The sequence below is a fragment of the Agelaius tricolor genome, unplaced genomic scaffold (assembly GCF_023055355.1).
Source record: "Agelaius tricolor isolate 1412-34295 unplaced genomic scaffold, bAgeTri1.0.p SCAF_25, whole genome shotgun sequence".
Classification (NCBI taxonomy): Eukaryota; Metazoa; Chordata; class Aves; order Passeriformes; family Icteridae; genus Agelaius; species Agelaius tricolor.
In genome coordinates this window covers 1303860-1331035 of record NW_027269285.1, presented here as the reverse complement: position 1 = coordinate 1331035, position 27176 = coordinate 1303860, and the positions used below count along the sequence as shown (strand labels likewise).

The 27176-nt window shown below is 51.5% G+C and overlaps 2 protein-coding genes and 1 long non-coding RNA gene across 4 annotated transcripts in view; 1 reads left to right on the top strand and 2 right to left on the bottom strand.

Moving 5' to 3' along the window:
* ACACA (acetyl-CoA carboxylase alpha) overlaps positions 1-1499 on the bottom strand; it is a 106296-nt gene extending 104797 nt beyond the window's left edge. Inside the window, exon 1 of one of the 2 annotated variants that reach the window (XM_071448018.1) lies at positions 1409-1499. The gene's annotated coding sequence lies outside the window, so the exon portion shown is untranslated. The remainder of the gene's footprint in view (positions 1-1408) is intronic. The other variant, XM_071448016.1, reaches the window with a different exon arrangement.
* Positions 1500-2372: 873 nt separating this feature from the next.
* Positions 2373-5697, bottom strand: LOC139599936 (uncharacterized). The gene is made up of 2 exons (XR_011682364.1): positions 5301-5697; positions 2373-4801 (listed from the first exon to the last, which is right to left on the bottom strand). It is a non-coding gene; the product is annotated as an uncharacterized lncRNA (long non-coding RNA).
* Positions 5666-26583, top strand: TADA2A (transcriptional adaptor 2A). Its single transcript, XM_071447679.1, has 16 exons — positions 5666-5753; positions 6466-6698; positions 7345-7451; positions 7652-7711; positions 8268-8359; positions 8985-9142; positions 10407-10495; positions 11456-11528; positions 16470-16533; positions 17862-17905; positions 18409-18519; positions 19810-19881; positions 20549-20681; positions 21481-21524; positions 23730-23803; positions 25106-26583. The coding sequence occupies exons 2-16, from the start codon at positions 6674-6676 to the stop codon at positions 25289-25291; spliced, it is 1332 nt and encodes a 443-aa protein (XP_071303780.1). The 5' UTR covers positions 5666-5753; positions 6466-6673; the 3' UTR covers positions 25292-26583.
* Positions 26584-27176: the final 593 nt, after the last annotated feature.

Here is a 27176-nt window from a genome sequence, read left to right as displayed (position 1 = left end):
TGCCTCATCCCGGCCCAAAACACAACCAAACACAGCCCAACGGCCCCAGAGCTGTGCTCCGAGGGCTCCTCACAACCTCCCCGGGCAGAGAAAGAGCCAAAGGTGATGGAGAGTGCCCAGAGGAGGGACAGGGCATGGGAAAGGGTCTGGAGGGGCCTCAGGAGCGGAGCTGAGGGTTTGTCCAGCTGGAGCAGACTGAGGGGACACTCACCAGGGGCTGCAGCTCCAAATTCTGCTCCCTGTGACCCGAAGGAACAGCTGGAGCTGTGCCAGGGCAGGGCTAGGCTGGGTATTAAGGGAAAAACAGCCACCTAGAACTTTCCACCTGTGGATGTAGAATGACAGAATTGTGGAACATCCTGAGCTGGGAGGGACCCACAGGACCATCCAGGCCAGCTCAGACACCCCAAAATCCCACCCTGGGCATCCCTGGAGCTCTGGCAGCCTCGGGGCCGTGCCCTGGGGAGCCTGGGCAGTGCCAGCACCCTCCGGGGAAGAGCTGTCTCCCATTATCCAGCCCAAACCTCCAGAGACCACAATAAGAGCCTGTATTTACAGCTATCCCAGTTTGCTAAAACACTTGAGACTGTCTGAATCCCACTGTCTTGGAGAGATTTTGGCATCACTTAAACACTTTGCTGAATAATTCCTGCCTGCTAAACTGGAACAGACTCCACTCATGCTTCAGATACTTTCAAACGCAGGACTTATTCTAAACTTCTTCAAGAATATTTAGGAGAATGGAAGGGCAAGAACAACAATTTGGTTTGCCAATCTGCTTTTAGAACTTGACTGGTTCTGAGCATCTCAGGGTTGCTCTGAGCCCCTCGGTGGGACCGGACCCAGACTGTTCCCCAGGATCCCGAGAGTGCCCAGGGACAGCGGCAGGGTGAGGCGGAGGAGGGATGCCCGAGCCCTGCCCCGGCCCGGCCCCGGCCCGTCGGTGCCGGACTCTCCGCCGCCCACGTGCTGCTCCTTTCAGGCTGCGGGGGACCGGAGAGGCCACGCGAGCGACGGCACCGGCTCAGCGCAGCGCGGCCCGGCCCGGCCGGAGCGCGTGGAACCGGGAGGGAACCGGGCGGGAACCGGGCGGCGGCTGCTGCGGCGGGCAGGGGCGGCTCCGGCCCGGGAGACCCCCGCCCGTCCCGGCTCGGCTCAGCTCGGCCCGGCCCGGCATGCCGCCATCTCCCGCCGGCACAGCTCGGCACGGCACGGCATGGCCCGGCCGCCTCCCGCCGGCGCGGCGCCCGGCCAGGTCCCGCCCGCCCGGCACGGCATGGCCTGGCCATCTCCCGCGGCACGGCCCGGCCCGGCCCGGCCCCGCCCAGCCCCGCGCGCCGCCGCCCGCCGGTGCCGCGAGCCCCCCGCGCTCCCGGCCCCCCCCCCGCCGGCGCGGCCCCGCCCTCACCTCACGGTGCCGGTGCAGCGGAGCCGCTGCGGGCCCCCGGCCTGGCGCTCCCCGCCACGGCCCCGCCCCGGGCCCGCCCCGCGCCGCCCGGGCCCCGCCCCCGCACCGCCCCCCGGTGGTGTGATCGGGGTTACCTCGGGTCAGGCCCCGCGCGCCCCGCCCCGCGCGCGTCCCGCCCCTCGCGCGCTCCCATTGGCTGCCGCCCGGGCCGCGGCGGGGGGCGTGACCAATGGGGAGGTGCCGCGGGGGCGGGGCCCGTGGGGCGATGCCCGTGGCCTGAGAGACGGGCGGGGCCGCGCCTGGGCTCGAAGCCGCGACCCCCGGGACAGCCGCGACCCCCGGGGCAACCGGAACCCCCGGGACAGCCGGGGCAACCGGGACAGCCGCGACCCCCGGGACAGCAGGGGCATCGTTCCTGGGAGGGAAGGCCGAGAGGGCTGGCCTTGCTCAGCCTCGACACGAGGTGACCAAAGTGACCTCGCCAGTGCCCATCGGTGTCTATGGTGGGGCCCAAGCTGGAGCAGGTTCCTCTCGGTGGTGCCCAGCAACAGCACGAGGGAAAACAGGCAGGGACTGATGCACACAAAGCCCCACGTGAACACGAGGAAGAGCTTTCCTGTGCAGGTGATGGTGTGCGGGAACAGAGACCGGGCAGGTATGGAGTGTCCATGGTCTGGAGCAGCCCTGTGCCGTGGGCTCTGCCGTGACCCTCCTGCAGCAGGGACAGGACCAGGTGCCCCCATGAGTGTGGGAGCAGCAGTCCCCTGGCTGTCCCTGTCCCACATGGCTCGGGGACACTGCCCTGTCCCCGCCTTGGCACAGGCAGGGGGGACAGGGCTGATAACAGGTGCTGAGGACACGGCCAAGCAGGGCCAGGCACTGCCAGCGCCTCTCCTGCATGGCTCTGACCTTCAGCTGCTTGTTCTGCTGACAGACAATGGTTTAAAGAACTCCTCCTCCTCTCTTTTTTCTCACATTTTGTGTTTTATTTGAACTCTGTGCCATTACAGGGTTGCTGAAATTCAAATGGAAGGAGTAGCACGAGTTTAGATGCTAAAGCTGCTGGATCTGGTGAGCTGTGCAGGCTGATCCTGCTGGAGGTGCCTGAGGATCTGCACAGAAGTGGGATCCACTGCTCCCAAATACAGATAATTTCCACCAAGGCAGTGGTCAGCAGGTGTGAGACCGCAGGAAACTGCCCATCATGGGATGGATGCCCACTGCAGGCAAGAAATACCCAGAAAATCCAATCTGGGGCTTTGGAATTAATAAAATTATTGGGGGAACAGAGCATATTCTCACATCCATTGGACTAAATCTGGAAAATTTGGGCATGGACACTTTTATTTATATTTCTGTAGACATAAATGCATAGCTATAGATGTGTCTTCCACACAAAGAATCCTCCTCTGAGTGAGTATTTCATGGAGGAGCTGAAGAGAAGGGTTTGGTGTTGGTTAATCCTCCCCAGTGCTAAATCCCAAGTGCTGCAGGAGTGAGGGGGAGTGCTTGGCTTGCTGAGGGGCTGGTCCCAAATCACTGATAATAACTACATACAGAACTTACCACACCAGAGATTACAACAGGCTCTGAGTTCATCCTGGCTGCTGCTCCCAGAGCTCCAGGCCTGCTAAAACCTGCACCTGCACTCTGCCTGCCCAGCCCAGCACATCCAGCCAGCTCCAAACGCTGTCCAAACACTGCTGGGGAGGGATTGCTTCACACTCTGAAATCCTGCAGCAACTCCTCCAGTCAAGGGCACACAGAGGCACAAACACGTGGAAAACAGAGAGTTAAAGACATTAACCTTAAAAACCCAGCGTGGATTTGGATTTGGAAGGAAATAAAATAAGAAGATTGTTATTTTTTGGGCTATGAAGATGGTGGAGGGTCTGGAGGGGAAGGCACGTGGAATGATCAGGTGGGGAACAGTGAGGCTGATCCTTGTGGGGCCCTTCCAGCTCAGGAGATTCCATGAAAATCAACTGGTGACAGGGCTGTGCTCCCCATGCCTGGATGTGGTCTTTTCCACATAACAATCCAGGTCTTTTCCAACATAACAATCCTGGGATTCAAGTCTGGGCAGGAATAATCCGTGTTTTAATTGTTTCACAGGGTTCAGACACACTTTGCAATGGGTTTCTTTTAAATGTTTGAATCCTAACCGTGTTGTGCTTTGGAGGAGGGGTGGTAAATGCACCTGACACCCTTTCCCTGTCCTGCTCCAAAGCTGGCCACAGTTATTTACTCTCATTCCATGACTTCCAAGCATGTGCACTGGGAACTCATGCCACCCTGCTCTCTCAAAATAAAAGGAAGTTTAGCCTGAGTTAACAAACTCCAAAACACACAGGGGAAATGTTTTTACCTCCCGTGACGCCAAGTGCTGGTTCCACCTCTCCTGACCAGGCTCTGGTGACACCCCCAGTGCAAACACAGCCAGATCAGCCCGGGTGAGGGGTCGGTGACACTGCCAGCCTGGCACCACGCGTGTCCTGGCAGCCAAGGAACAGAGAGAAAGGTCAGATCGCCTTTCAAAGCCAAACACCAGCCCTCCAGGCTCTACTGGCTCTTGTTTTAAACACAAACAATTTAAATAATGCCGATGCTTATGAGAAAGCGTTCTGGATTCTCTGGAGCCTCGGCCAACTGAAACGTCGGCGTTTATTTGGGATTGAACAGAAATATTTCATCCTTCCATGCCGGGGGACACACACGTGTGGTTAGCGAGCACCCCAAAGCCCGAAGCTCTGCAGGAAAAGGTGATTTCCATCGCCACCGTGTGTCCGAGGCAGAAAACGCCACAAAACCTCCACCCAACAGCGCCGAGAAATCCCATCGAGAGCAGGGAGAGAGAGCCCTGACAATGCTCCCCCGATTTCTGTGTGTGTGGCCTCCGGGTTTGCTGGCACAGCTGCCCCAAAACTGCTGTGGTTCACCTGGGGCTCAGCCTGCGCTGGGCTGCAGGGGAGCAGTGAAATGATCGGCAAATAATTCCAAACAGCAAATGAAAGTGACCTCACTCACTAAAACCTCCGAGTAGCAGTGTGTGAGCACTGAATTCATTCCAGAGTATCCACCTGGATCTTCCTGGAGTGCAGCTGGAGGCACAAAGAGGTTGGGAGTTGAGCTGAGACCCTTTGGAAAAACCTCTAAGACTCCACGGATTTTTAATGTTCCTTATGATTGTTTTTTTCATTGCCATGCCAGAGGCATAACAGGAAGACCCTCAACACTGAAATATCTGAAGTTCACAGAAAGCTGCAAGCTTCAGGACAGCATTTTTACCTTGCAAATGCATCACCTTTCCTGGGAACAGCAGGAACCAGATCCCCACATGCTGATTCCTTCCCTTAACCACCCAGAGTCCTAATTCCCAGATGCAGGAAAAACCTGTTAGCAGAAGCAATAAATATTTCATTGACATTCCACACTTTGCCTCTCCCAAATTCTAATTTTTTTTTCCCATAATTTTTCACATGCAAAAGGAAAAAGCTGCCAGCATTTTCAATCTTGTTGGTAAATAGCTCAGACCAGGAGCAGAGATGGACAGGGAGGAATGGCTCAGACTGCCAGAGGGCAGGGTTAGATGGAATATCGGGAAGGAGCTCTGCCCTGTGAGGGTGGGCAGGCCCTGGCACAGGCTCCACATCCCTGGCAGTGTCCCAGGCCAGGCTGGATGGGTTTGGAGCACCCGGGACAGTGGAAGGTGTCCGTGCCATGGCAGGGTGGCACTGGACGATCCTGAAGGTTCCTTTCACCCAAACCGCTCCGGGACTTCCTCTGTTGTTTGTGTTCTAATCCCCCACAGGCCCGTTCCCCCCGTCCCTGCTTCACAAGGCCACCCACAGTGCCACGGGAGCCCTTTCCCATGAAAATCACCCCTTCCCACCTCAGGAGCTGCCGGGGGGAGGCCGAACGCCGTCAGGAGCCGGGGGCAGCTGCTCCGGTGACCGTGGGAGGAGCGCGGGGCTGTCCCGGGCGGTCAGAGGGGCCCGGGGCAGTTCCCCTCGGGACACCGGGCTGGCACGGCCTCTGCCGGTGCCGCGGTGCGACCCCGGTCCGTCCCAGTCCCGCTCCCTGCCCAGCCCCGCTCCCGCTGTCCCGGTCCCTGCCCAGCCCCGCTCCCTGCCCAGTCCCGCTCCCTGCGCTGTCCCGCTCCCGCTGTCCCGCTCCCGCTGTCCCGTTCCGGCCGGGCCCGGCGCCCTCAGGCCCCGTGCGGGAAGGGGCGGGGCGGGGCGGGGCCTGCGGCGCGCGCCGGGTTCCGCCAGGGGGCGCGCGCCCCGCACCGGCGCGTGCGCAGGGCCGGGCACGCGCGCGGGCCCGACCCGCCGCCCCGAGCGAGGTGAGAGGCGGCCCCGGCGGCCCCGGCTCCCCGCGCCGCCCCCGGCGGGCCGCACCGGGACCGGGCAGGGCCGGGCCGGGCAGGGCCGGGGGGGAGCGCGGAGAGCGCGGTTCGGGCGGCGGGGGGCGCGGGGAGCGCGGCGGCGGGAACGCGCGCGCTTCTCACGGAGCCTCGCGGGCCGCGGCGGGGCCGGAGGGGGCGGGGCCGCGGAGGGGGCGGGGCCGCGGAGGGGGCGCCGCCTGGCGGTGATGGGGAGAGGGGCAGGAGGGGATTGGAAGTGGGGGAATATGGGATTGGGAATATGGGATGGGGAATATGGGGATATGGGAACGGGGGTATGGGGATATGGGGATTGGGAGTATGGGAATATGGGATTGGGAATATGGGGATATGGGAACGGGGGTATGGGGATATGGGGATATGGGGATGGGGAGATGGGGGAGTGGTAATTGGGATATGGGGAGCGGAAACTGAGATATGGGGAATGGGAGTTGGGATGTGGGGGAGCGGGGACTGGGATATGGGGAGTGGGGATTGGGATATGGGGGATTGAGAACTGGGATAGGGGCAGTGGATATGGGAAGTGCTTCTGGGAGGCGCAGAGCACTTCCTTGCATAACTCTCAAACTCTCATACATCCGTTGCACTGAACCCTCACTTTGGGGTTGCATCCCCATCACCCCACATCTCCGTGCTGGATTTCTCCCCACAGCCAGAGAAGGGGCTGTGATCCGTGTGGAATGGGGTCTGAAGGCTGCTGAAGCCCTTCTGCCTGCTGCTCAGTACATCCTGGGAGGATCACACCACGAGGGCTGTGGGAAAGGCAGAATTCCCTTTGGGATCCACAGTTTGGGACTCACGCTGTGGGTGCTTGGGCCAGCCAGGTTCACCCAAGGAGCACAGCCAGCACCAGGGCAGGGATGGAGCGCCTGGCCTCTTTCAGCAGTAAGTGCCATCACCTAAATCTGCTCAGGAAAAACCTGATGGTACAGGGATTTCTTGGAGCAGTGGGATTTTGGAGTCACCATCCCTGAATGTGCTCAAAAAATGTGTGAGTGTGGCACTTTGGGGACGTGCTTTAGTGCTCGCACAAATGATTCAGTGTGAGTTTTGTCTGATTTTCCTCTACTTATAATTGAGCTAGTTCAAATCCATTTCCTTGGAAAAAGTCAGAATCATGGAATCCCAGACTGATTTGGGTTGGAAGAAACCTTAAAGCCCATCCTATTCCACACCTGCCATGGGCAGGGACACCTGCCACTGTCCCAGGGTGCTCCAAGCCCCATCCAGCCTGGCCTTGGGCACTGCCAGGGATCCAGGGGCAGCCCCAGCTGTGCCAGAGCCTCCCCACCCTCCCAGGGAAGGATTTCTTCCCAATCTCCAATCTAACCCTGCTCTGAGTGTGAAGCCATTACAACCTGACAGTGCTATTCATTTTGTTGAGCAGGTGAGTTCATTCAAAATCTGCAGAATCATCCTGAGCTGGGGTGAGCCACCAGCTGCAGGGGCTGGGCACGGGGGGGGTTTGAGGGGCTGTTCTTGCTTGTGTGACAGTGCCTGTGTGACAGGAGGTTCCCTCTGCTTGTCCCAGGTGACCCTTTTGACAAGCCCCCGTGCCGGGGCTGCTCCTCGTACCTGACGGAGCCCTACGTGAAGTGTGCTGAGTGTGGGCCCCCTCCCTTCCTGCTGTGCCTGCAGGTGAGTGCCAGCAGCAGGGCACAGCTCTCACTGCCCACACAGGGCCACCAGGGCCATCCCTGCTCTCTCCAGGGACAGGGGAGTGACAAAGGGGGCTGCAGGGTGGAGCACTGAGACATGGGCGCAGAGAATGGGAGTTAAAAAAGGGACCAGTGAAAATCTTTTCAGAAGTAACACAGCTCTGGTCTTTTGTTCTGCAGTGTTTCACCCGAGGATTCGAGTACAAGAAGCACCAGAGTGATCACACTTATGAGATAATGGTAAATATTCATTTTGGATAGCACTGCTCAGTCTGGGCTCTCACAGCTCCCCAGGAGTGAGGGGCCCTTGCTTACTCACATTGCACTGAAAGAAGATGCAATTCTTTGATTCAGAGGTTTTAAACTATTAAAAAAAGAAAAATATCCACCTGGAACAGAATGGAGTAATGGAGTCATTTCCAGCTGCATCTTTTTGTTGTGCCTGGGTAGCACAATGCACCTCACTGGACTGACAGTCCTTAACCAGGCACATTGGCTTCTGTTTCTCTAGGCTGTTTCTTCTACCTCCAAATTAATAATTCTTAAAGTCTCCAGTAATTTTTCTGTGTTTCGTAGTACAACATGGTGCAATTACAGCTGGGAGACACAGCACGTTCCAGGATTTGCTGTGCTTGATGCCCTGAGTAATCCAATAATTATTCAGTCAGGTTTTGTGGAAGTTTAAAGCTGCCAGAGTTATCTCTATCTGTGTCACCCTGTGGTTCAGAACTTCTTTGCCCTTTCTGAGGTGGGCTGGACCACAGGATCACAGGATTTGTTCTTTTTTCTTCCCCAGACATCTGACTTCCCTGTGCTGGACCCCAACTGGACAGCTCAGGAGGAGATGTCTCTCCTGGAAGCTGTGATGGACTGTGGATTTGGGAACTGGTGAGAGTTCTGTGCTTCAGCCAATCTCACTCACTGATGGGCAGTTTTTCCTTTCTCTCCCCTGGATCTCACTGTGGAATTCATCAGTGCACATTGACTGTTCAGTGCCTTATTGTGGGTGAGACACTGATTCAGCAGCTAAAGGAAGGCTGCGGTGTCAGATCCTGTTTTCATGAGCTGTCTCCTCCTTTATTAAAAATAGTTAAAATTCAGAACCCCAGAATTCACAGAAGCCTGAGAGTTCTGGGGTGCACGTTGCTGTCAGAAGTAGGATTGATAACTGGTCACAGAGTTTGCCTTTACCTGGAGTCAGTAAAATGTGTGAAAAGCTCTCAAATAACATCAGTAATTTCAAGCCTGTTAAAGATGTGGCACGTTCCCATCAGCCAGAGGGTTTCCCATATGAAATCAGTGAATTTCATTGTTCATGGGCACCCAAAAATGTTCCCTGGCACCAAGATGTGAGTGTTGGTGCTGGGAGTGTGAGTTCAGGCACCATCACAGGCCAGTTCTCTGCACACAACCAATCTCTTGTCCAAAATTACCTTTTCCCACTGGAGAAATTTTAAAAAAAAACATCATTTCTGTGTTGTTCACACAAAGCCTCCCCCTCTCCCCACTCCAGGCAGGACGTGGCCAACCAGATGTGCACCAAATCCAAGGAGGAGTGTGAGAAGCACTACATGAAACACTTCATCAACAACCCCCTGTTTGCCTCCACGCTGCTGAAGCTGAAGCAGGCAGAGGAGGCTCAGCACCATGAGACAGCCATTCCCTTCCACTGTGAGTACCAGGGACCCTGTGTGCCTCCATTCCCAGGGGATAGCCTGGCCTGAGAGCTGCTCTGGGGGATGGCAGCAGCTGGGTTCTCTTCACACTGCATGGATTCCTGGGTGTACCAGAGAGACAGGGCTGCCAGCAAACAGGGCAAGGCAGCAAACAGGGGCTGACACAAACAGCAGGGTCTCACAAGCAGAAGTTCCTCCACAGACAGAAATCCTCCACAACACAGAAATCACCCCAGCAGAGGTTTTGGATGTTTTATCCCACCCCAGAGCTCCCTCAGACAGATCCCAGTGTGCTTCCCACCCTGCCCAGCAAAGGGAGCTGAGCAGGGATTTCTGCCTCCAGGCGTTCCCTCTGCTCCTGTGCACATTTCTGTGCACACACCCTGTCCCAGGCCTGACTGCTGATTTGATTTGTCAGAAAATCACTCCTTTCAGCTATGCTGATTTCACACCTCTCCCTTGAAAGCTGCCTGTTAAAAAAGTCTGCAGCAAGTTCACAAATTCTCAGTTTTCCTTGCATTTCACATCTTTAGCATTCCCCCAGTCTGGCAGCTGCTCATTCCAGAGCTCCCCAGCCTCCCTGGGCCAGGCACTTGCTGCCTGTCTGGAGCTTTACATTTCCCAGTAAAGTGGTTAGAGCTAAACAGTAGGAACTGAGCAATTTTGGTTCTGTCCCTGGCTGTTATTGATATTTTCATGTGCCCTGGGCCAAGACAAACTCCCTGTGCCTGGGCCTGCTTTATCTGTGCCGTGGGACACACAAAGCTCAGCTCCTGCCTGAGAGCCCTGTGAGCCCCAGACTGTCACTGTCTGTAAAACACTGAGCTCCTCAGCTGGGAAGGGCTCTGAAAACTGGGAGTTCTCTGCCTTCCATTGCAGCCCTGCCAATGGCCCCCAGAAGGAGGCAGATTTAACCCTCCTGGTGCTATTAACTAAAGGAACCTGCGTGCTGAGCCCAGGGAACTGCAGAGGTTTACAGGGGGATGCTGAGCTCCAAAATGTAAAGTTTACATTTTATTACCTGTTTATTACCGAATTTGTGTTTGACTCTTGAGAATACTACCAAGATCTCAGATTGCTGCATTTTTCTCTGGATGAACTCTGTCTTTTCTGACTATAACACCGAATAAAAGCCCAATCAGGGTATTTTTCTTCTGCTAATTATTCCCACTTTTCCTGCAAAATAAACACCTATTTACAGATCCTTAAAAGAAGACCTCAAGCCCCACTCAACAGCTGAAAACCTTTGTTTTTTGCAGCTGCTGATGATCCCCCACGGCCCACCTTTGACTCCTTGCTCTCCAGGGACATGGCTGGCTACATGCCAGCCAGAGCTGACTTTGTTGAGGTAAGAAACGCTCTCCTCCCATTTAATTTGAAATTTGTTTTATCCTCCCATTTATTTTAAATTTGCTGCTGGGTGCAGGCTCAGCTCCCACGGCCCTGTTGGCCCTGCCTGTCCTTGCTGTTCATGTAAAAGCACCAGAGGAGGGCACAGGGTGAGGGGTGCTCTCAGTCCTGTGGTTTGCTTTGAGGAGCAGGGAGATATCCTCCCTCCCAAGGTGAGATATTGGTGATTAAATGATTAAAGCCCTGGGTTAATGAGGGCTTTGGTGCCCGAGGTGGCGCTGCTGGCCTGCAGAGGCAGGGCAGGAGCAGAGGCTGCAGGACCTGCTGCTGCCACCAGATGTCCAGCTGTCCGTCTGTCCAGCTGTCCAGCCAGGGTGGCCCTGCTGGGCACTGGGAATTGGCTGCTGGGCCGAAGGAGCAGCTCCAGCACTGCCACCTGCCCGAGGGGAGCACACACCCTGCTCCACACAGCACCTGGGAGATCAGCTTTGGGCATGGAAGAGGGCCCAGTTCCTGCTCCTGTCCATGGAGGAACGAGTTCAGCCCCACAGGGCCTTGGGTTTGGGTCTCTGAGCAGAATCAGCACCCCAAAATCCCACCCAGGGCTCTCAGGCACATGGGGGGGCTCCTGAGCCAGGCCAGGAGTTGGATTTGGTGATGTTTGAGTCCCTTCCAGCTCAGGACATCCTGATTTCCATCCCATGAGCTGGCTAATTCCCAGCGTCCTGTCACAACATCCTGCTCCAGCTGCAGCCCTGGGGGTGCTTTTCACACATTTCCCCCAGGCAAAGCTGCCCTGGGCTGTTTGTTTGGATGGAGCCTTGTGCCCCATGTCTGTCCCAGTTCCCCTGTGCCCCATGTCTGGGTGAACATCTCTGTCCCCACTCCTGCATGCTCTGAAACCTGGGGCAATGTTCCAGTGCTCGTTAGTGACCCTGCATTAATCACCTCTGCACAGGAGTTTGACAACTATGCTGAGTGGGATTTGAGAGATATTGATTTTGTGGAAGATGATTCAGACATTTTGCATGGTAAGTGCCATATTTTTGTACCCAGGCTGAAAACTGTTTCAGATGCCTGTGCAGCCTTTTATTTCTTCCTGCACACACTTTAGGAGGGAACATACACTTTTAATGTATGGGGTTTCATGTTTGGGTTTTTAATGCATTAAATCCATCAGGGTGGGTGTTAATGCAGGCAGCAGGGAGGTGTGCAGTGTATGTAAAACACATTAAAAGTGTTGGACTCAAAGCTGTGTGATTTCTCATATGTTCAGCATGCCCTGAGGTAGAGTAGCATCAGCTGTGTGGGACAACTTCCTTCTTATTGTGAGGATGATTTTATGAACCCAGTTCCTGCCCTGAGTTTCTGTGAGCATGCTGCCTTAATAACATGCAATAACAGGAATTACTGAAGTGACATTTTAATCCACAGAGAGGAGAAGATCCTGCTTTTCCCCACGTTTATAAGTACACCCAGGGTTTAGGAGTCCTATGTTTATGCCTCAGAGTTCTGCCATCTGTGTCAGGCAGTTCTGAGCTAAAGCCTTTGCATCCCTTGGAGACAGACAAATCCCTGTTACGTACAGACAGGCTTGGCAAAGTTAAAAAAGCCAGTTTGAAGTTGAGCAGTGCACACAGGAGCTTTAGGAATGCAAACTGCCTGAGTCCTGTGTCAGCCTCTCCCCTTTCAGCTTCTATTGAGGGGAAACTGGCTTGAGGCCATGCCAGGGACTCCTCCTGCCACTCTCTGCTGTTTCATCCTGTGCTGGGTCCTGGTGAACTGAAAAGGCAAAATAATCATCTCCTACTTCTGCCCATTGATGACAGATGCACGTTCAGAGCAGGGGGCTCTGCTGCACTCCCCTCCTGGCAGCCCCCATCCTGCAGGAGCTCTGCTAACCCTGCTGGAGCTGGATCTGCCCGTGCTCCTGCACATCCTGCAGCAGGGACTTCCACAATCCAATTAGGAGTTCACAATTGAATTATGTGTTGTGTGAAAAAATACTTCCCCCCCGTCTGTCCAATATTTTTACTCGGTAATTTCATTGGGTGTTCTCTGCTCCATCCCTCAGTTGTCTGCAGTGTTGGGGAAGGGATGGCAGGGATTTGCAGCGTGCAGAGTGCCTGGCAGAGCTTGTGGAGCGTGGCCAGCTGCACTTTGGGTCTCTCAGCCCAGGAACTCTGGCATTGCCTCCCCACAGCTGCCCCAGATGTGCCCGTGTGAGAGCGAAAACCTGGCAGAAATGAGCCCCAGGGTCCAGCCAGCTCCTTTCCTTTCCTTGGGGAGAGCAGGGATGCTTTTCTGAGGAATTTGGAGGGAGATCTTTCACTCCTGCTGTTTAATACAGAAAAAGGCAGGAGCCACGTGCTCCCTGTGCTGCAGTTTTGGAGCTGCCCACTTTGCCTGGGAGGATTTTGCAGCCCAGCTGCAGGAGCCCACGGGGCAGGAAATGCTCAGCACAGGGTCCTGAGAGCAGGGGTGGTTTAGGAGCTTTGTGCTTTGGGATGGGCAGAGGGGGCTGTGGGACAGCCTGGGTGAAAGCGAAAATGGGACAAAAATGTGTTCAACAAGGGTTGAACCCATTTCATAGCCCAGAGAAACCCAAATGGGGCCTCACAGCCAAGATTAAGGCTCAGGTGGGGAGGAAAATCCTCAGTTTGTTTTCCTGTTAGACCTCACTGGGTTCAAGATTAACTTTTGAAAATGACTTTTATATTGCATTTTCTGCAAGTCACTCAGGCTGGGCCCTGGGACACCCCAGCACAATTCCTGTGGTCTCTCTTTCCTGCTCTTGGTGCACCAGCGCTCAGTGCTGCACATCCCACGGGAATATTTGTGCCTCCACTGCAGTGGAATTCCCCCTTCTTCCCTTTCTCCCATGCTGCTTTCTGTAATATTTTGTAAAAATTATTTTTTAAGAAGTCCTGGATCTGAGCTGCTTGATGTATTTTCTGATGTATATCTTTCATATGATATTTATATTTAAAGCTTTAGCTCATGTATTTTATCTGTCAGATTTCCCTCTGTCACTCTAAACAAGTTCTTGGTATTCCCACAAGAAAATGCTCTTTATTACAAGGTGGGAAGGCTCCCAGGCAGCTTTTGTGAGGATCACAGAACCTGGACCTGTACCAGCTCTCCCCAGCTCACAGGAGGTCACAGACATCATTCTGTCACTTCTTGGTATTAGTGAGATGGCACAAATTTGTATGAAATCTCTCCCATTTCAGTTCAATTCTGGAATTGTTCTCTTTTGTTCAGTGCTGGCAGTACAGTAAGGGCATGCAAATACATATTGCAGTTACACAAAAAACATAATGGACAGATCAAAAGCACCAACCAGTTACAAGCCTAATTCAGCCCACAGTGCTTGAATATTTCATGAACTACAAGTTTTCATCAGGCTGAATTAGAACCTTGGTAATTTATCTTTTTCCCAGCTTTCCCCCCCCACCCTTCTCATGTAAATGATTTTTCACTTCTAACACTGCAAAGTAATTGCTGAAACCACAGATTTAGAAGTGAGTGGAAATGGGCTGCAACTGGCAGGGGGATGTGAAGTTAAGCTGCAAGCTCCATGTCCTTGCTGACAGAGCGGTGTTTGCTGTGCTGTGCAGGCTCTGCCCTGCTCCAGAGGCACATTTAACTGCTTGCCATGGTGCTGCTGTGCTCCAGGGTGTCTCAATTTGGGCTGCAGCCCCTCAGCTCGTCCCCAGCCCAGCACACACTGGCCCCACAGGCTGGCACTGGGGTTAGTTTGCATTCTTCCCATTATCTGGGCCTCTCCTGCCAGGACAGGTCCTCTCCATGGAGCAAAGCTCTCACTCAGGAGTGTTCCACAAACTTTCCTGCACACCAAGTGAGGCTGGACAGCAATGAAAAGCAAAGAAACTGTTTTGGTCACACTCTGCAGAAACCAAAATATTTGGGGTTTTTTTGAATGGAGGAAGGAGCCTTGAATCGCTGCCTATCAGTGGAGCCTTCAGAGCCTTATCAGAGCCTTATCAGAGTCCAGAGTGGACACTGAGCACGGGGGCAGCTTGGATTTCTCACAGCAGCAGCACAAACAGAGCCCATGGGGAGAGCACAGGCAGATCATTGCCATTCCCCCAGCATCTCCTCTCTCATTTCCGTGCTCCGAGGGGCACTGGAGCACTCAGGGTTATTCATTCATGCATTCCACACTTGGGAATGCCTGTCCTGGCTGAGGCTGCCTGTTAAAAACAAAAGCCCCTCCAGAAGGGCTTGTGGCAGAAATATCCATTTCTCTGGGAGCAGAAACTCCATCTTTTCCCCTTCATTTGTTCCTTCCTCTCCCCAGCTGATCATCATTTCTTTAGAATATTGTGCACCCAGGTGAAAGCATCAAAACTCCATGGTTAGAGGTGCATAATTACTTGTGATATTTATAGAGGTTCTCCAGTGCAGTTTCTGCATGTACTTATTAAGTTCTGCCCACACAAACCCCAGAAAATAACAAGTTGGCTGAGCTTGCAGAGGGTTTCAAAACTACAAAAATATTTTCTGTAAATTGGCTCCAATTCCAGCCCTTCCTAATGGATTTCATTCATGTTTAACTTGCTGCATTCCCAATTTCTCGTCCCCACATTTTAGCACGAAGGAGAATTTGCTGTCTCTGCTTGTTCTTAAATTAGGAAACCTAAATCCCTCACTGTGAAAATACACAATGATGCTGGAAAAATGCAAGAAATTTGGAAAAACAAGGAGGAATATTGCAGCACCCCTCCTAGCTCATACAGGATCCTTTCCTCCTAGATTAATGTCAGAGCAATGTGGGACAAACTGAAGGGTTTCTGTTGGGATCAAGCTCCTGAGTGAATCCCCACAGCCTCCGGGCTTTGTCCCTGTTTGTATGAAATTTGATTACCCAGAGGGATGCAGGGATGAATTTCCCAGAGGCTGGGGCTTCCTGGTGTTTACACCTACATACATATTTAAGATAGACACAGAACCACACTTCTTAATTGCATTATTAATTATTCATCTGAGAGCACAATCAATAAACTGCCACTATCAGTTTTGCTCTTTTTGTGTAACTACAGAGAGAAATGGACCCTGGGTTCTGTCCCCCTTGGGCCACCCCAGTTCCCCCTTTTCCAAAATCTGGTTGTTGTGTCACAGCCTCCAAACCACTGCCAAGCCTTGAGCCTCTTCCTTCTGAGAGCACATGGAAATTATTCACATAAATTAAAAAAAAAAATTAAAAATCAGCCACCTCTACACTCATTTAATGACCTAGAATTTGTGTGTTATCCAGCAGAGCAAGGGAAGGGAAGGTGATAGGTGTCTCTTTATCTTGTCTTTCAAGAATTTACCCAAAAAAAAAAGTTTATTAAGCTAATGGCTGCAGGAAAAAGGAGCTGCAGGCTGTGTGAGTGGCTCAGCCAGGTTTGATTTGGGAAGGATGTGATTCCTAATGAGCATGGCTTTTTCCTGGGCTGCTTCTTCACATTGTCCTGAGCCATGCTTTGTTCTCCTGGCAGACAGGTAAGTTTGGAAGTTAACAAGCTGGAGTCTTCCAGGTGTCTTTAACTGTGGCAAAAGCTACTTTGAGTCCTCACAGTCAGGGCTGTGTCTGCTTTTTGGAGTTCCCTGTTCTGGGCAAACACCTTTGCCCAAAGATGGCACCTCAGGAGGAGGAATACCTGGCTATGGCATGTGTGAAGGAGCAAATATTTGCAGATAGCCCAAGAGTCCAAGAAAGGGGAGGAGAGGAGTTCCCAGGACCTGCCCAGGCTCATGTTGACACGAGTGTATTTACAGTGATGAATTTGGCAGGAGGAAGCAAAGGAAACCTTCCCCAGGTAGCAAGGGCTGCACTGAGCTGATGCCCCTGTAAAATTACCTCAGGGTTCTTAAACCATTTCAGCCTAATGGGAACATAAAAGCTTGAAATTCAGCCTCCTGCAGTGATTGCTTATGAATTCTTTAATCTTTGTGTTTTGCAGCTCTGAAGATTGCAGTTGTAGATATCTATCATTCCAGGTTAAAGGAGAGACAGAGACGGAAAAAGTGAGTTTTGAAGCAGTCGCTGTGCTTTTCCTTCCCTGTGCAATGCTGATGGATTACACATCATGAATTTCCTGCTTCAAAAAAATCCTGCCAGACTGTGACTGATTGCTGGACCCCCACTTTTCCCCCAGAAATATTTGCATCATTATTTTTAAATCCTAGTGGCCCCTAAGTTAGTTTTCCACACTGAAGATAACTCAATTGCTGACGTGGGCTTGAATAATTTATTCAACTCATTTGACAGTGTTCTAGAATGACTCAATCTATTAATTAAATTAAGTTTTATTATAACTTTGAAGTACTTTGTTCAATATTTAAAATTATATCTTGCTGGATTAGTCCATACTGGAAGGATTAGTGATTTGAAGTGAGGCTGCTCCAATCCTTCTCATAAAACTCCACAGTTCTGCTGAGTGACAGCAAGGACTGACCTGGTTCTTTATAACTCATAAATAAAAAGTATTTATGTGGTGTAATTTCCACGATGATCAATCTTGTCATACTAAAGGAAAGTGCTGCAGGGCTCTCCATAACTCTTGTGGTTACACCAGTGTCAGGTTTTGTGAAGTTTCAACAGCAGGATGGGACAGAAATCTGGAAAATGCCACAAAAGTCACTGATGTCACTGTCAGAAAGGTGACTCTGCATGGGCCAGGAAGGTTTTGTGCACAGCAGAGGAAATGTCGTGGATTTTACAGGGCAGGTTCTGGGCTGCCCTTGCCAGCCCAGCTCTGTGGTATTTTATTTTCCAGAGTGGAGTCACCACAGAGCAATGAGCACGTGGCCCTGCTCACCCCGGTGACAAAGGGATTTGTCAGGCACCTGCTCCCTCTGCTCCCTCCCTGATCCCAGCAGGAGCAGTTCAAGCCCAGAGTTGCCTCCATCAGCTCCCTAAAACCCAGGCTGCCTTGGAAAAATGCATTTACAGTCCAGCTCTACCCTGTGCTTTAGCAGAGGGAAGTTTGTCTCTCTCTGAAGCTGGAAATGATGTTCATGAGACATTCATTACCTCTGATTTTGGAAGGACAAGTTATAAGATGCTGTAGATGTGCAATGTGTGCCTAAAGAAGCAATTTCCAACCTTTAAAGTGATTGCAGCTCCCTTTGTGCTCTGTGCTAATGCACACCACTGTCCCAAATTTACCCTGATTAAAGACACACTGCATCATGTTTCCATTCCAGCCAGCCCAGGGCTTATGGAAATTTCATTCATGTTTAGTTTTAGACTCCTCTGATGGTCTAAATCAAAGTTTCTTCTGAAGCCTTTGTGTTTGTGAGGCAATGCAGGAGTAATGGCCTTTATTAATATAATTTTCTTTCATTTCCAGAATTATAAGAGATCATGGCCTGATCAACCTCAGAAAATTTCAGAGTGAGTATCAGGTGTAACTGCTTGACTTCAAAGTGGCAAAGCTTCACACATTCACCACTTCCAGGTCACCAGTGTGGTTTGTTCATACTGGAACATATTCAGATGTTCTAAATTCCAGCAGATTTCCTGCCCCAGCTGTTTCCAGCTGTCTGCTTCTAACTACTCCCAGCCCAGTGTTTTAGTTCTTGTCTCAGAATTGCTCTTCAGAAGCACTTTGGGCTCTGCTGAGTGTGGAAAAGGGGGAAGGTGAAACCCAGGCCTTTTAAGTGCACCTCACTCTTGTGAGAAACGACTGAGCAACATTTAAATACCACCCTTTATGCCTTAAGGACTTTAAGGGCTGTGACTTCTGTCGCTTTTTACTCAGCAGTTTGCAGCTGTGACACCAAGACGCCCAAAATGTGGAATTTTGGTCGATGCCAGGCTGGGGGCTCCCAGCAGCCCCCCAGAGGCGTTTTCCCCTGGCAGCAGGGGTGGTGGCACGTGGCTCTTTGTCCCTGCAGTTCTGGAAAGGCGTTACCCCAAGGAGGTGCAGGAGCTCTATGAGACCATGAGGAGGTTTGCCCGCATCCTGGGGCCCCTGGAGCACGACAAGTTCATCGAGAGCCACGCGCGTGAGTCACGAGGGGCTGCAGCCCTGCTCCCCACACTCAGCCCTGCCCCGGGGGCACGAGGGGCTCCTCCTCTCCCTGCTAACCACCCCAGGAAAACAAATGCAGCTGTGGTTGGAGATGTTGAATGCGCAGCCAGTGGGGTTTTTTCCACTAAACTGTGTCCGAGCTCTTTGTTTGAGTTTGCAGCTGACTGAACATTCTGGTCATGTGGTAGAGGTAATATTTTTTTTTTATCTAAAGAGCACTGTTTATTTACTGGTACTCTGTACCAGGGGAAGAATAAAATCCCTATGTTATGTCTGTGTGGAGAGATTGGGAGCTGGCAGCAAAGTGAATTCTTTGAAAGACACAGGTTAAAGTACTTAATGTCACATAATTACATAGTGCAGTGGTCATTATGTCCTTACCTTAGGGGAGAGGCATTGTTCCATCCCTGAATCACCCCACAGCCTGCATTTAGGCAGATTCCAGTCCCAGTCACCACATCCTGCTTCGTTCTGTGACTTAAACTGGGACAGTTGTTGCTCATTAGAAAGAACAAAGCATTTACCAAGTTGTGCCCGTGTTTTCAGGACACCCGGCGTGAAATACCAAAAGCATGATCCTGCAAAGTCATGAGTCCTGCATGGGAGTGCTGCTGCTCCTGGAACCTGGTTTTGTTGTTGTAGTGGCTGCAGATCCTCAGGTGAACCTGGCAGGTACAGTCACTACACAGGTCTCCTGAGCTGCAGCAGGAAATAAATTCACAAGGAAACTCGCTCCCTGTAAAACTGAGCAGTGCTGGAAGGCAGCTGATGAAAGCAACAGACAGGAAATATCTCTGAGCAAAAGAAACATTTCATAATTTCATCTTCCTGACTGCAGGAAAAAAACTGTCTGCAAGGAAAAATTTTGGAAGGTCCAGCTAGGAAAATCATAGTTCCAAGAGAATATTTGATGTATAAGGAGCCTGGCTGGAGCAGATCCTCAAAGCTATTGAAATGCCTTCTAGAAATCCCACATTATTGTTATTTGCCTTGTCTAGGGTATGGCACAGGGACTATCAAAGCATGAAGAGAAAATGGCTTTTCAGAGCACAGAAATTCTAGAAACCAGCTGAAATCTGTGACCAAGGAGCACAGGGACAGAGATATTGAGATCCTGTGGCGGCAGGGTAACCCTGGCTGTGGTTTGTGTGTTCAGAGCTGAGCTGGGCAGGCAGATAACAAAGAGCCACATTCCCAGTCCACCCCACTGACCCACTTTTGCTTTTTTGGTTTTTCCCTCCTGCCACCTCGTGGGGTCCAACAGTGGAATTTGAGCTGCGCAGGGAAATAAAGAGACTCCAGGAATACAGAGCAGCAGGAATCACCAATTTCTGCAGTAAGTACCTGATGCATTATTCAGCCCATTGCCATCCATCAAGGAAGGGAAGGATGATTTTACAACATCCAGGATGTGTTGAATGAAAAGGCACTTAGTTCAGAGAGGCTCTGGAGCTGAGCAAGGCTTCAGCAATGATGCACAGTCCAGCTGGGCTGGTTTAGAGCTGATCTGAGCCATCAGCCTGGAGATCAGTGTCTAACACGGCTCTGCTCTGGGCAGCACTTTGCAAAAGCTTCATTAAAACATATTTATGTCATGGCACAGTGGTCTCAGGGCTTTATCTTGGGACACTTTCACTGCCTTTCAACACCTGTGATATCTGGAGAGAGGCCTAAGACCTCCACATAACAAAATCGCCTGGTTTATCCTGGAATTAGATCATGGAAGCCTTTTGTGTTTGGTTTTGGCCTGAAATTAACAGGGGGGGAAGGGTGCTGGGTGGGATCTGATCCCTTCTGGTGCCAAGTGGTCACCACAAGGGAGAACAGCAGAGGCTGGGCCAGGGGCAGAGACCTTCCCTAAATCTCCTGTAGCAGGGACAAGGCTTGTGTTTTGGGAGTGGCAGGCTCCTGACCTTCCCAAAATCTCCTGAAGCAGGGGAGAGCCAGTCAGGAGTGTGTTGGGGAGGCAGGTGGTGAGGGCAGGCTGTGTGTGTGTGCCACAGGCGCCCGGACCTACGAGCACCTGAAGAAGAGCCGGGACGAGGAGCGGCTGAAGCGCACGATGCTCTCGGAGGTGCTGCAGTACATCCAGGACAGCAGCGCCTGCCAGCAGTGGCTCAGCCGCCAGGCAGACATGTAAGCACTGCCCAGGGAGCCTGCCCCAGCCTGGCTCTGCCCCATCCAGCTGCCAGGGGCCTGGGGGGCAGCCTGCTGCTCTGGGAGGCGGCCCTGCCCCTGGGAGCCATGAGCTTCGAGGTCCCTTCCAACCCAAACCTTCCTGGGATTCTGTGCTTCAGGTTGTGTCAAACTCATTCTCCTGCCTGATAGTAACAAATCCATTCCCAGTTTATCAAAGTGGGAGCAGCCTGCAGAATTGAGAAGGGCAGAAAGGTGGGTGACAGCAATAGTGCTTGTTGAGTGCAGGCAAAGGAGGGACTCAAACCCCTCCGTTTTCTCAAATTTATATTTCAGGAACTGAGCTGCTGTTCATAAAGTCACAGAGAGAAATGAGCTCTTTATGGATATTAATGAGGGTACAGCTGATGCCTGAAATATTTCAGATGATTTTAGATGTAGCAGCATCATTAATGTGTCATCACCCTGCACGAGCACTTGGATTTAAGGAACAAACATAAAGGAAGTGCATCCTGTGTGCAGGAGATGGTTTGGAATTTCCCCACTCAATCTCCACTGCATTTTTAATTGTGTGCCCCTCCACGTTTCTTTGTTGGGTTTTTTAACAGGTTTCAGGCATATTTTTCAATGTGGGAACGCTAAATATTTATAAATCATGTTGACTCCTAGTCAGGGCCTGGGTTATGCAAGTTGAATTGTATAATTATTGCAAGTTGTGGAAGAAGCACTTTCAGGGCCAACACATGCAGTTATGCTTAAAAAAACATGAAGGCAATTTGAAAATTTCCTTTCTTTGCAGTGATTCTGGCCTGACTCCCACTGTACCAGTTCCTTCAACTACAGGTAAGTGTTAGCTGATGTCTGCCAAAACCCAGTAATATTTCTCTGACAGCCTTTTCTGACTCTTTTTCTTGAGTGCCAAAGTGTCAGTCCTCAAGCCTCATGGTTAAGCACTGCTTAAGTCAACATCACATCAATCTGCAAGTCATTCCACTCACATATCCTGCAGGATTTTTTGCTGAATTTCTAGATTTTTCTGACTAGAGGTCAAAACCCATCCTAAAGCTACATTAGCAAGGCAGGAAACAAAAGATTTTTCACAGTCTGCAAGCACAAATCAGGGTTTTTTCCACCAAGAGCAGCCCATCTTCTTTCAGTGCCAGTAAGAACAGATTCAGGGGTCAGTCAAGGTCCTCATGAACAAGACTTAAATAAATTCCCATCCCATTTGTTGAGGTCATGGGGTGACTGAGACTGGGATAAAGTTTTACTACAAGGTTGTTAAATGTTGCCAGGCAAAATGGCTTTGGCTCTGTCCCTACACCCAGTTTTTATGTGGATGCTGTTAAACCACTTGAGTCAAACTCTCAGAGGTGGACACTGGGTTTATATGTTCTTCCTCCCTTCTTCCTGGTAAATTTGGGTCAGGGTGCCAAGCAGTGAGTCAGGGCACTACAGACTGTCCTGAACCTGTTTGGTGATTGCTAAGATCTGGTATTTTGGATTAAAAACCAGTTTTGTGTATCTCAGAGTCCGTGAAGGGAGGACAGTGTCTTCCAGCTGAAGGTCTGGAATGAGGGATGAACTTCCTTGTTAGTCAAGGATGCAGAGTCCCACGGAGGGGATTGTGTTGCCTGAGGAGCTGTGATAGCTCACAGTGTTTACAAGCAGCATCACATGTGGAACAGAACCCAAACAGAATACCATAGAGTTGCTAATTAAGCAAACATCCTGCCCAGGGATGCTGGGGAAGAGCTGCCACGTGGCTCTAATTAAAGGCTGCATCACTCTGAATATGCAAGAGGGCAAATTAATGCTTCACTTCTAGATTCTAAGCTCTTGACTTTGCAGCCTTGATATGTTTTATTTAATGTAGTTTGTGTGTGTGTGTGGTGTGTTTTCTGGGTTTATAAAAGAGTAAAACTGAATTCTGTCATGTCCCTCCTAGCACAGTGGCCCCATGCCATGGGAAGGGGGAGCAGTGCTGAGAAATAACTTCCTTTACACCTCCCACAGACTCACACTCCAGCTTCTCCCCAGTCCCCCAGCTCCCTCTGCTCAGCTCCTCACACCCAGCCAGATCCCTTCTGTTCCTGCAGATGCCCAGGAGACACAGAGACTTCCCAGTGCCAGGGGCAGGACCTGGCCAGGGCAGGATCCTTGGGAAAAACAAATTTCTTTTGCACATTTCCCAAGGTCTCATCACTTCGCCAAATTTGGGGAGTTATCCTGGGGTAGACACCTATCTCTAACAGTGCTAAATATGCAGCCCACAGCACAGGGTGAGAGACTTTTTACAATGTGAATAAATAACCCAAACTTTGTCCTAAGCTCTGCAAGTTGCAAAAAAAAAACTATTAGGAAAAAAAAAAGCTGTCTGCAAACAGAGAGCCCTTGTGAAAGTTTAGGCTATGCCAGGTAACAGCAAAGTAAACAATAACTTATAACTGTTGTTTATATAATAATATAGAAACAACAGTGAAAGTGATAAACACCAGATGAGCTTGTGATAAATATTCCTTCAGAACTGTTCATCCTAACAGACAAAAAAATCAATCCCCAAACTGCATTTGCCTTGCAATACCTGCATGGTATTTAAAGGCATTTGAAGAGGACTCTGCCTCGTGAAGCTGTCAGTAATTCCAGAGAGAAATTGGCTTAATCACAGCAATAAAAAGTCTCATCATCCTTACAAGGTGCTGGTTTCAGCACACCTGGCACACCCTCCCTGCAGCTGGGGCAGTCAGGAGGCTCAGCCCAGCTGAGCCATGCCTGATGCCAGTCTGACACAAAGCTTTTGTCTTGCAGTTCCTCCCAAAAACCAACAGCTCACAGGTCTCATGCAACATTCACAGAGCTTCAGATTGCAAAAGCAAACCTTTTGTGGCATCAGCAGAGCTTTCTGCTGAGCCCTGACTAACCCTGTCTGTAAACACCTGGCTCCAGCTGGGTTGGGCTGCCTCCCTGGCAGGGCCCAGGAGCAGCCAGCCCAGGCTGCTGTGGTTCTGGCAGAGCTTTGCTGATGGAGCTTTTCCTCCCCATCCCCAGGCAGGAGGAGTGCCCCACCGCTGAACCTCACCGGCCTGCCGGGCACCGAGAAGCTCAACGAGAAGGAGAAGGAGGTGAGGAGAGGATGGAAGGATCATCTCCATCATCTGTGTCTCCACAGCACAGGGCTGCCCACACCACCCTGGGCAGCTGTGAATGTCACCTCAGTCACAGGCCCTGACTGCTCTTCCTTTCTCATAGAAATCATTCAGGTTTTCCAGTCAATCTCCTGTGCTACACATGCAGCACAAACTGGCTGATTCAGCAAAGAAAGGAGCAGAGCACCAGGGTGTTACTTGGTGCTGTTGCTGCATCCATCTCCCTGCCTGCTCTATGAGGCTGGGCTGAGCAGAGGGGTGAATTTTTCTTAATGAACACTGCTTGTTTTTCAGCCCAGTGCAGGCCTGTCCTCTAACTCAGTCAACAATATTGAAATAAGAGATTATTATTACTATTTCTTCACAGAAGTCCTGAGGTGTCCTTAGGCTGCCCCAGGCAGGTTGCAGTGCCCATGAAGCACAGCTGTACCTCAGCCTCCCCTCTGTGCATGTTTCCCTTGGCTGGAGCTGGCAGCATTGGGAATCAGCTCCTGGCTTTGGTGGAACTGGCATTTCTGCTCCATTCAGCACAGGAATAATGGTGGCAGGACATCAGTGTGTGTGTGGAATCTGATTTCCTGGTCAGCTGAGACAGAAAGTCTGAGGGCTGAGGAATTCTGCAATTTCCTATCCGTGAGGAATGAGCATGAAGCATTTCCTTATTAAAGGGAGGAGACAGACAGTTTCTCCAGCAGGAGCAATGCCACGCTCCTGGAAGGCAGCTGGAATTTGGGAGCTGAGCAGGAGCTGTGCAGCCAAACAGCTCAGGGGCTGTGCACAGCCATTCCTTACCCAACTTCCAACCACGGAATGCCTTCCCTGCACAGCTACCATGCCAGACTTGTGGAGGGGGAGCTGCCTTTGTGGAAGGTATTAGAGCCTGAGTCTGCAGGGGATTAGCAGCCAGATGCCCTCCCTGGCTCCCGGCCAGCCAGCCCAGTTGCTGCTTCCAAGCGTGGCATGTGTGCTTCCCGGGCTTGGGAAGGAGCAACGCCCACACAGGACACACTCAGAGCTGTGCTCCTGCCTGCCCGGGGCTTGCTTTCATCCTCCTCCTTTATTTTTCCATCAGGAATGTTTGTGAATGCAGCAGCCAGCAGGCTCCTCCCCTCCCTACCTGTGGATCCAAACCAGCATTCCCGTGTGCCTGCCCTGTGCAGGGAAACGCTGGAAGTGTTCTCAGGAAAATATTCCCCGTGCTCCTCCCCCAGCAGGGCTCTGGCAATGGGAGAACATGACAAGTGTTGGTGTTTATTAACTTCACCTTTTGTCTTGCAGCTCTGTCAGATGGTGAGGCTGGTCCCTGGAGCCTATTTGGAATATAAAGCTGCTTTAGTGAACGAGTGCAACAAACAGGGAGGCCTGAGACTGGCGCAGGCTCGAGCCCTCATCAAGATTGATGTGAACAAAACCAGGAAAATCTATGACTTCCTGATCAGAGAAGGGTACATCACAAAGGCCTGAGGACAGGCAGCAGTGCTTGGCTGGAGTAGGCAGATGTGGAGAAAGCTTTGAAGTCGCTTTGACAGCGCTGAAAGATTTCACCAGTGTTGAATGAAGGACATTTCCTTTTGTTTAAAACCTTTTGGAGCTTTTTTTTTTTCCCCTTTTTTTTTTTCTTTTTGTAAAAACAAGTAGGGAGCTTTGTTAAATTGCATGAATGCTGACATTTGTCTGGGTTCCTTTTGACTCTGCTGTTGTCAGGATTCCTCTGCCTCGCAGCGCTGGGAAGGATCGTGTGCCACAGAGGCTGATGTTAAACGTGAATGGGCATTCATTCCTCACACCTCCCGTGGCTGCAGAGAGCATCACGGTGCCTCTGCTGCTGCTGACAAAGAATAAGGACACAGCCACACTTTTTGCAGTACAGGGTAGAGAAATGCAGTCCCTCCCTCCTTGTGTTCCTTCCTAAATCAGCAGCAGCTCTCAGAGGCGACAGCACGTGCCCGAGGGTGTAAAAATAGAGCTTGCACTGGTCCAGTCTTTTTAACTTAATTGTGAAAAAGGATGGGAAAGGACATGGCAGGGAAGCTCCTCAACAGTTGTTACTTTTATGTGGTATTAGCACATATCCCAGCAGGAGGGCTCTGCACAAACCAAGGAGCTTGGATCCTGCTCCCCCCGTGATTTGGGGGTGTCAGGTTAAATATAATCCCTCCAATTCAGTCTTCTGCTCCTTGGGAAGGCTGGAAGCTACAGCCACTGCAGCTTTTGGGAACAGGAATAAAAAGGTTCTCGGGACCCTGATGTTCTCCCACAAAAAAGGAGTGAAGAAGCTCCTGTTGGTGGGGTTTTATTCCCTCAGCATTACCAGTGCCATGCCTGAGGAGGTGCCACAAGTCAGTGCTCAAACACAGTCCCCATGCCATCAGCTGACCCAGGAGCTCCAGCACCAAACGTTGGGATTTGGCAGTCAGTTGGATGATGAAAATGGTTCTCTGCAGGTGCAGCTCGTGTGTTTGTTGAACAGTGAATTGTTTGTCAGACAGCTTCCTGCTAAGGTGCAGTGCTGGAATGATGTCCCACAGGAAAGCCAGGAGCCAGAGCAGGTGGGGTGTTGGATGCTCCCAAGTTTGGGATCTCATGGAACAGCCTAACTGAGTCACAGCCACACCAGTACCTGGCTAAGGTGTTGAGATTTGGGTTGTTGTTTGTTCCCCAAGAGTAATTATCCTGTGGACAGGAGGTGCCATTGAATGTGAAGTATTTTGGTTTGTAATAAAATCAAAATGACTGGAAACAATCTTACATCCGCATCCCCAGCCTCGGAGTGAGACTGTAAAGGTCACACAGCTGCCTGGATCTATATCCATCAGCTCCTCACCAGGAGAGGGGAGATAAACCCCAGCAGCAGCCATGGGGAGGCAGGCACTGCATTGCCTAGCAAATATTACTGTTTAAAGAAAAGCAGCAGCAATAAACGACGTGTTGGAGATTCAATCCAGAAATTGAGACTGGGGATGCCGAGGGAGAGGGCACAGCAAGCTGTAAAACCTTGGGAATGTTTTTCCCACTTGTCTTTTAACAATTAACAGCCAGACTGCCTTGCTTTTGGGTGACTTGCACCCAAAGGCAGTAAAGGAGCTCAGGGCACTGGAACCATCCTCGGGTTGGTTTTGGGGGGCTGGGGAACACCAGCCCTTGCTGCACTCCAGACTCCCAGCTGGGGGATGCAGATCCTTAATTACAGACTCAGGTGGCCATGGAACATTAAATATGGAACCAGGCTGGAGATGGGCACTTTGGGCTGGTGGGACCTGCAGGATTGGTGACACCAGGGCCGGGGTGACACAGGGAGGCTGCTCCAGCTTAGTCACAGCACTGAGCTATGCACGGAATGAGTCTTCCC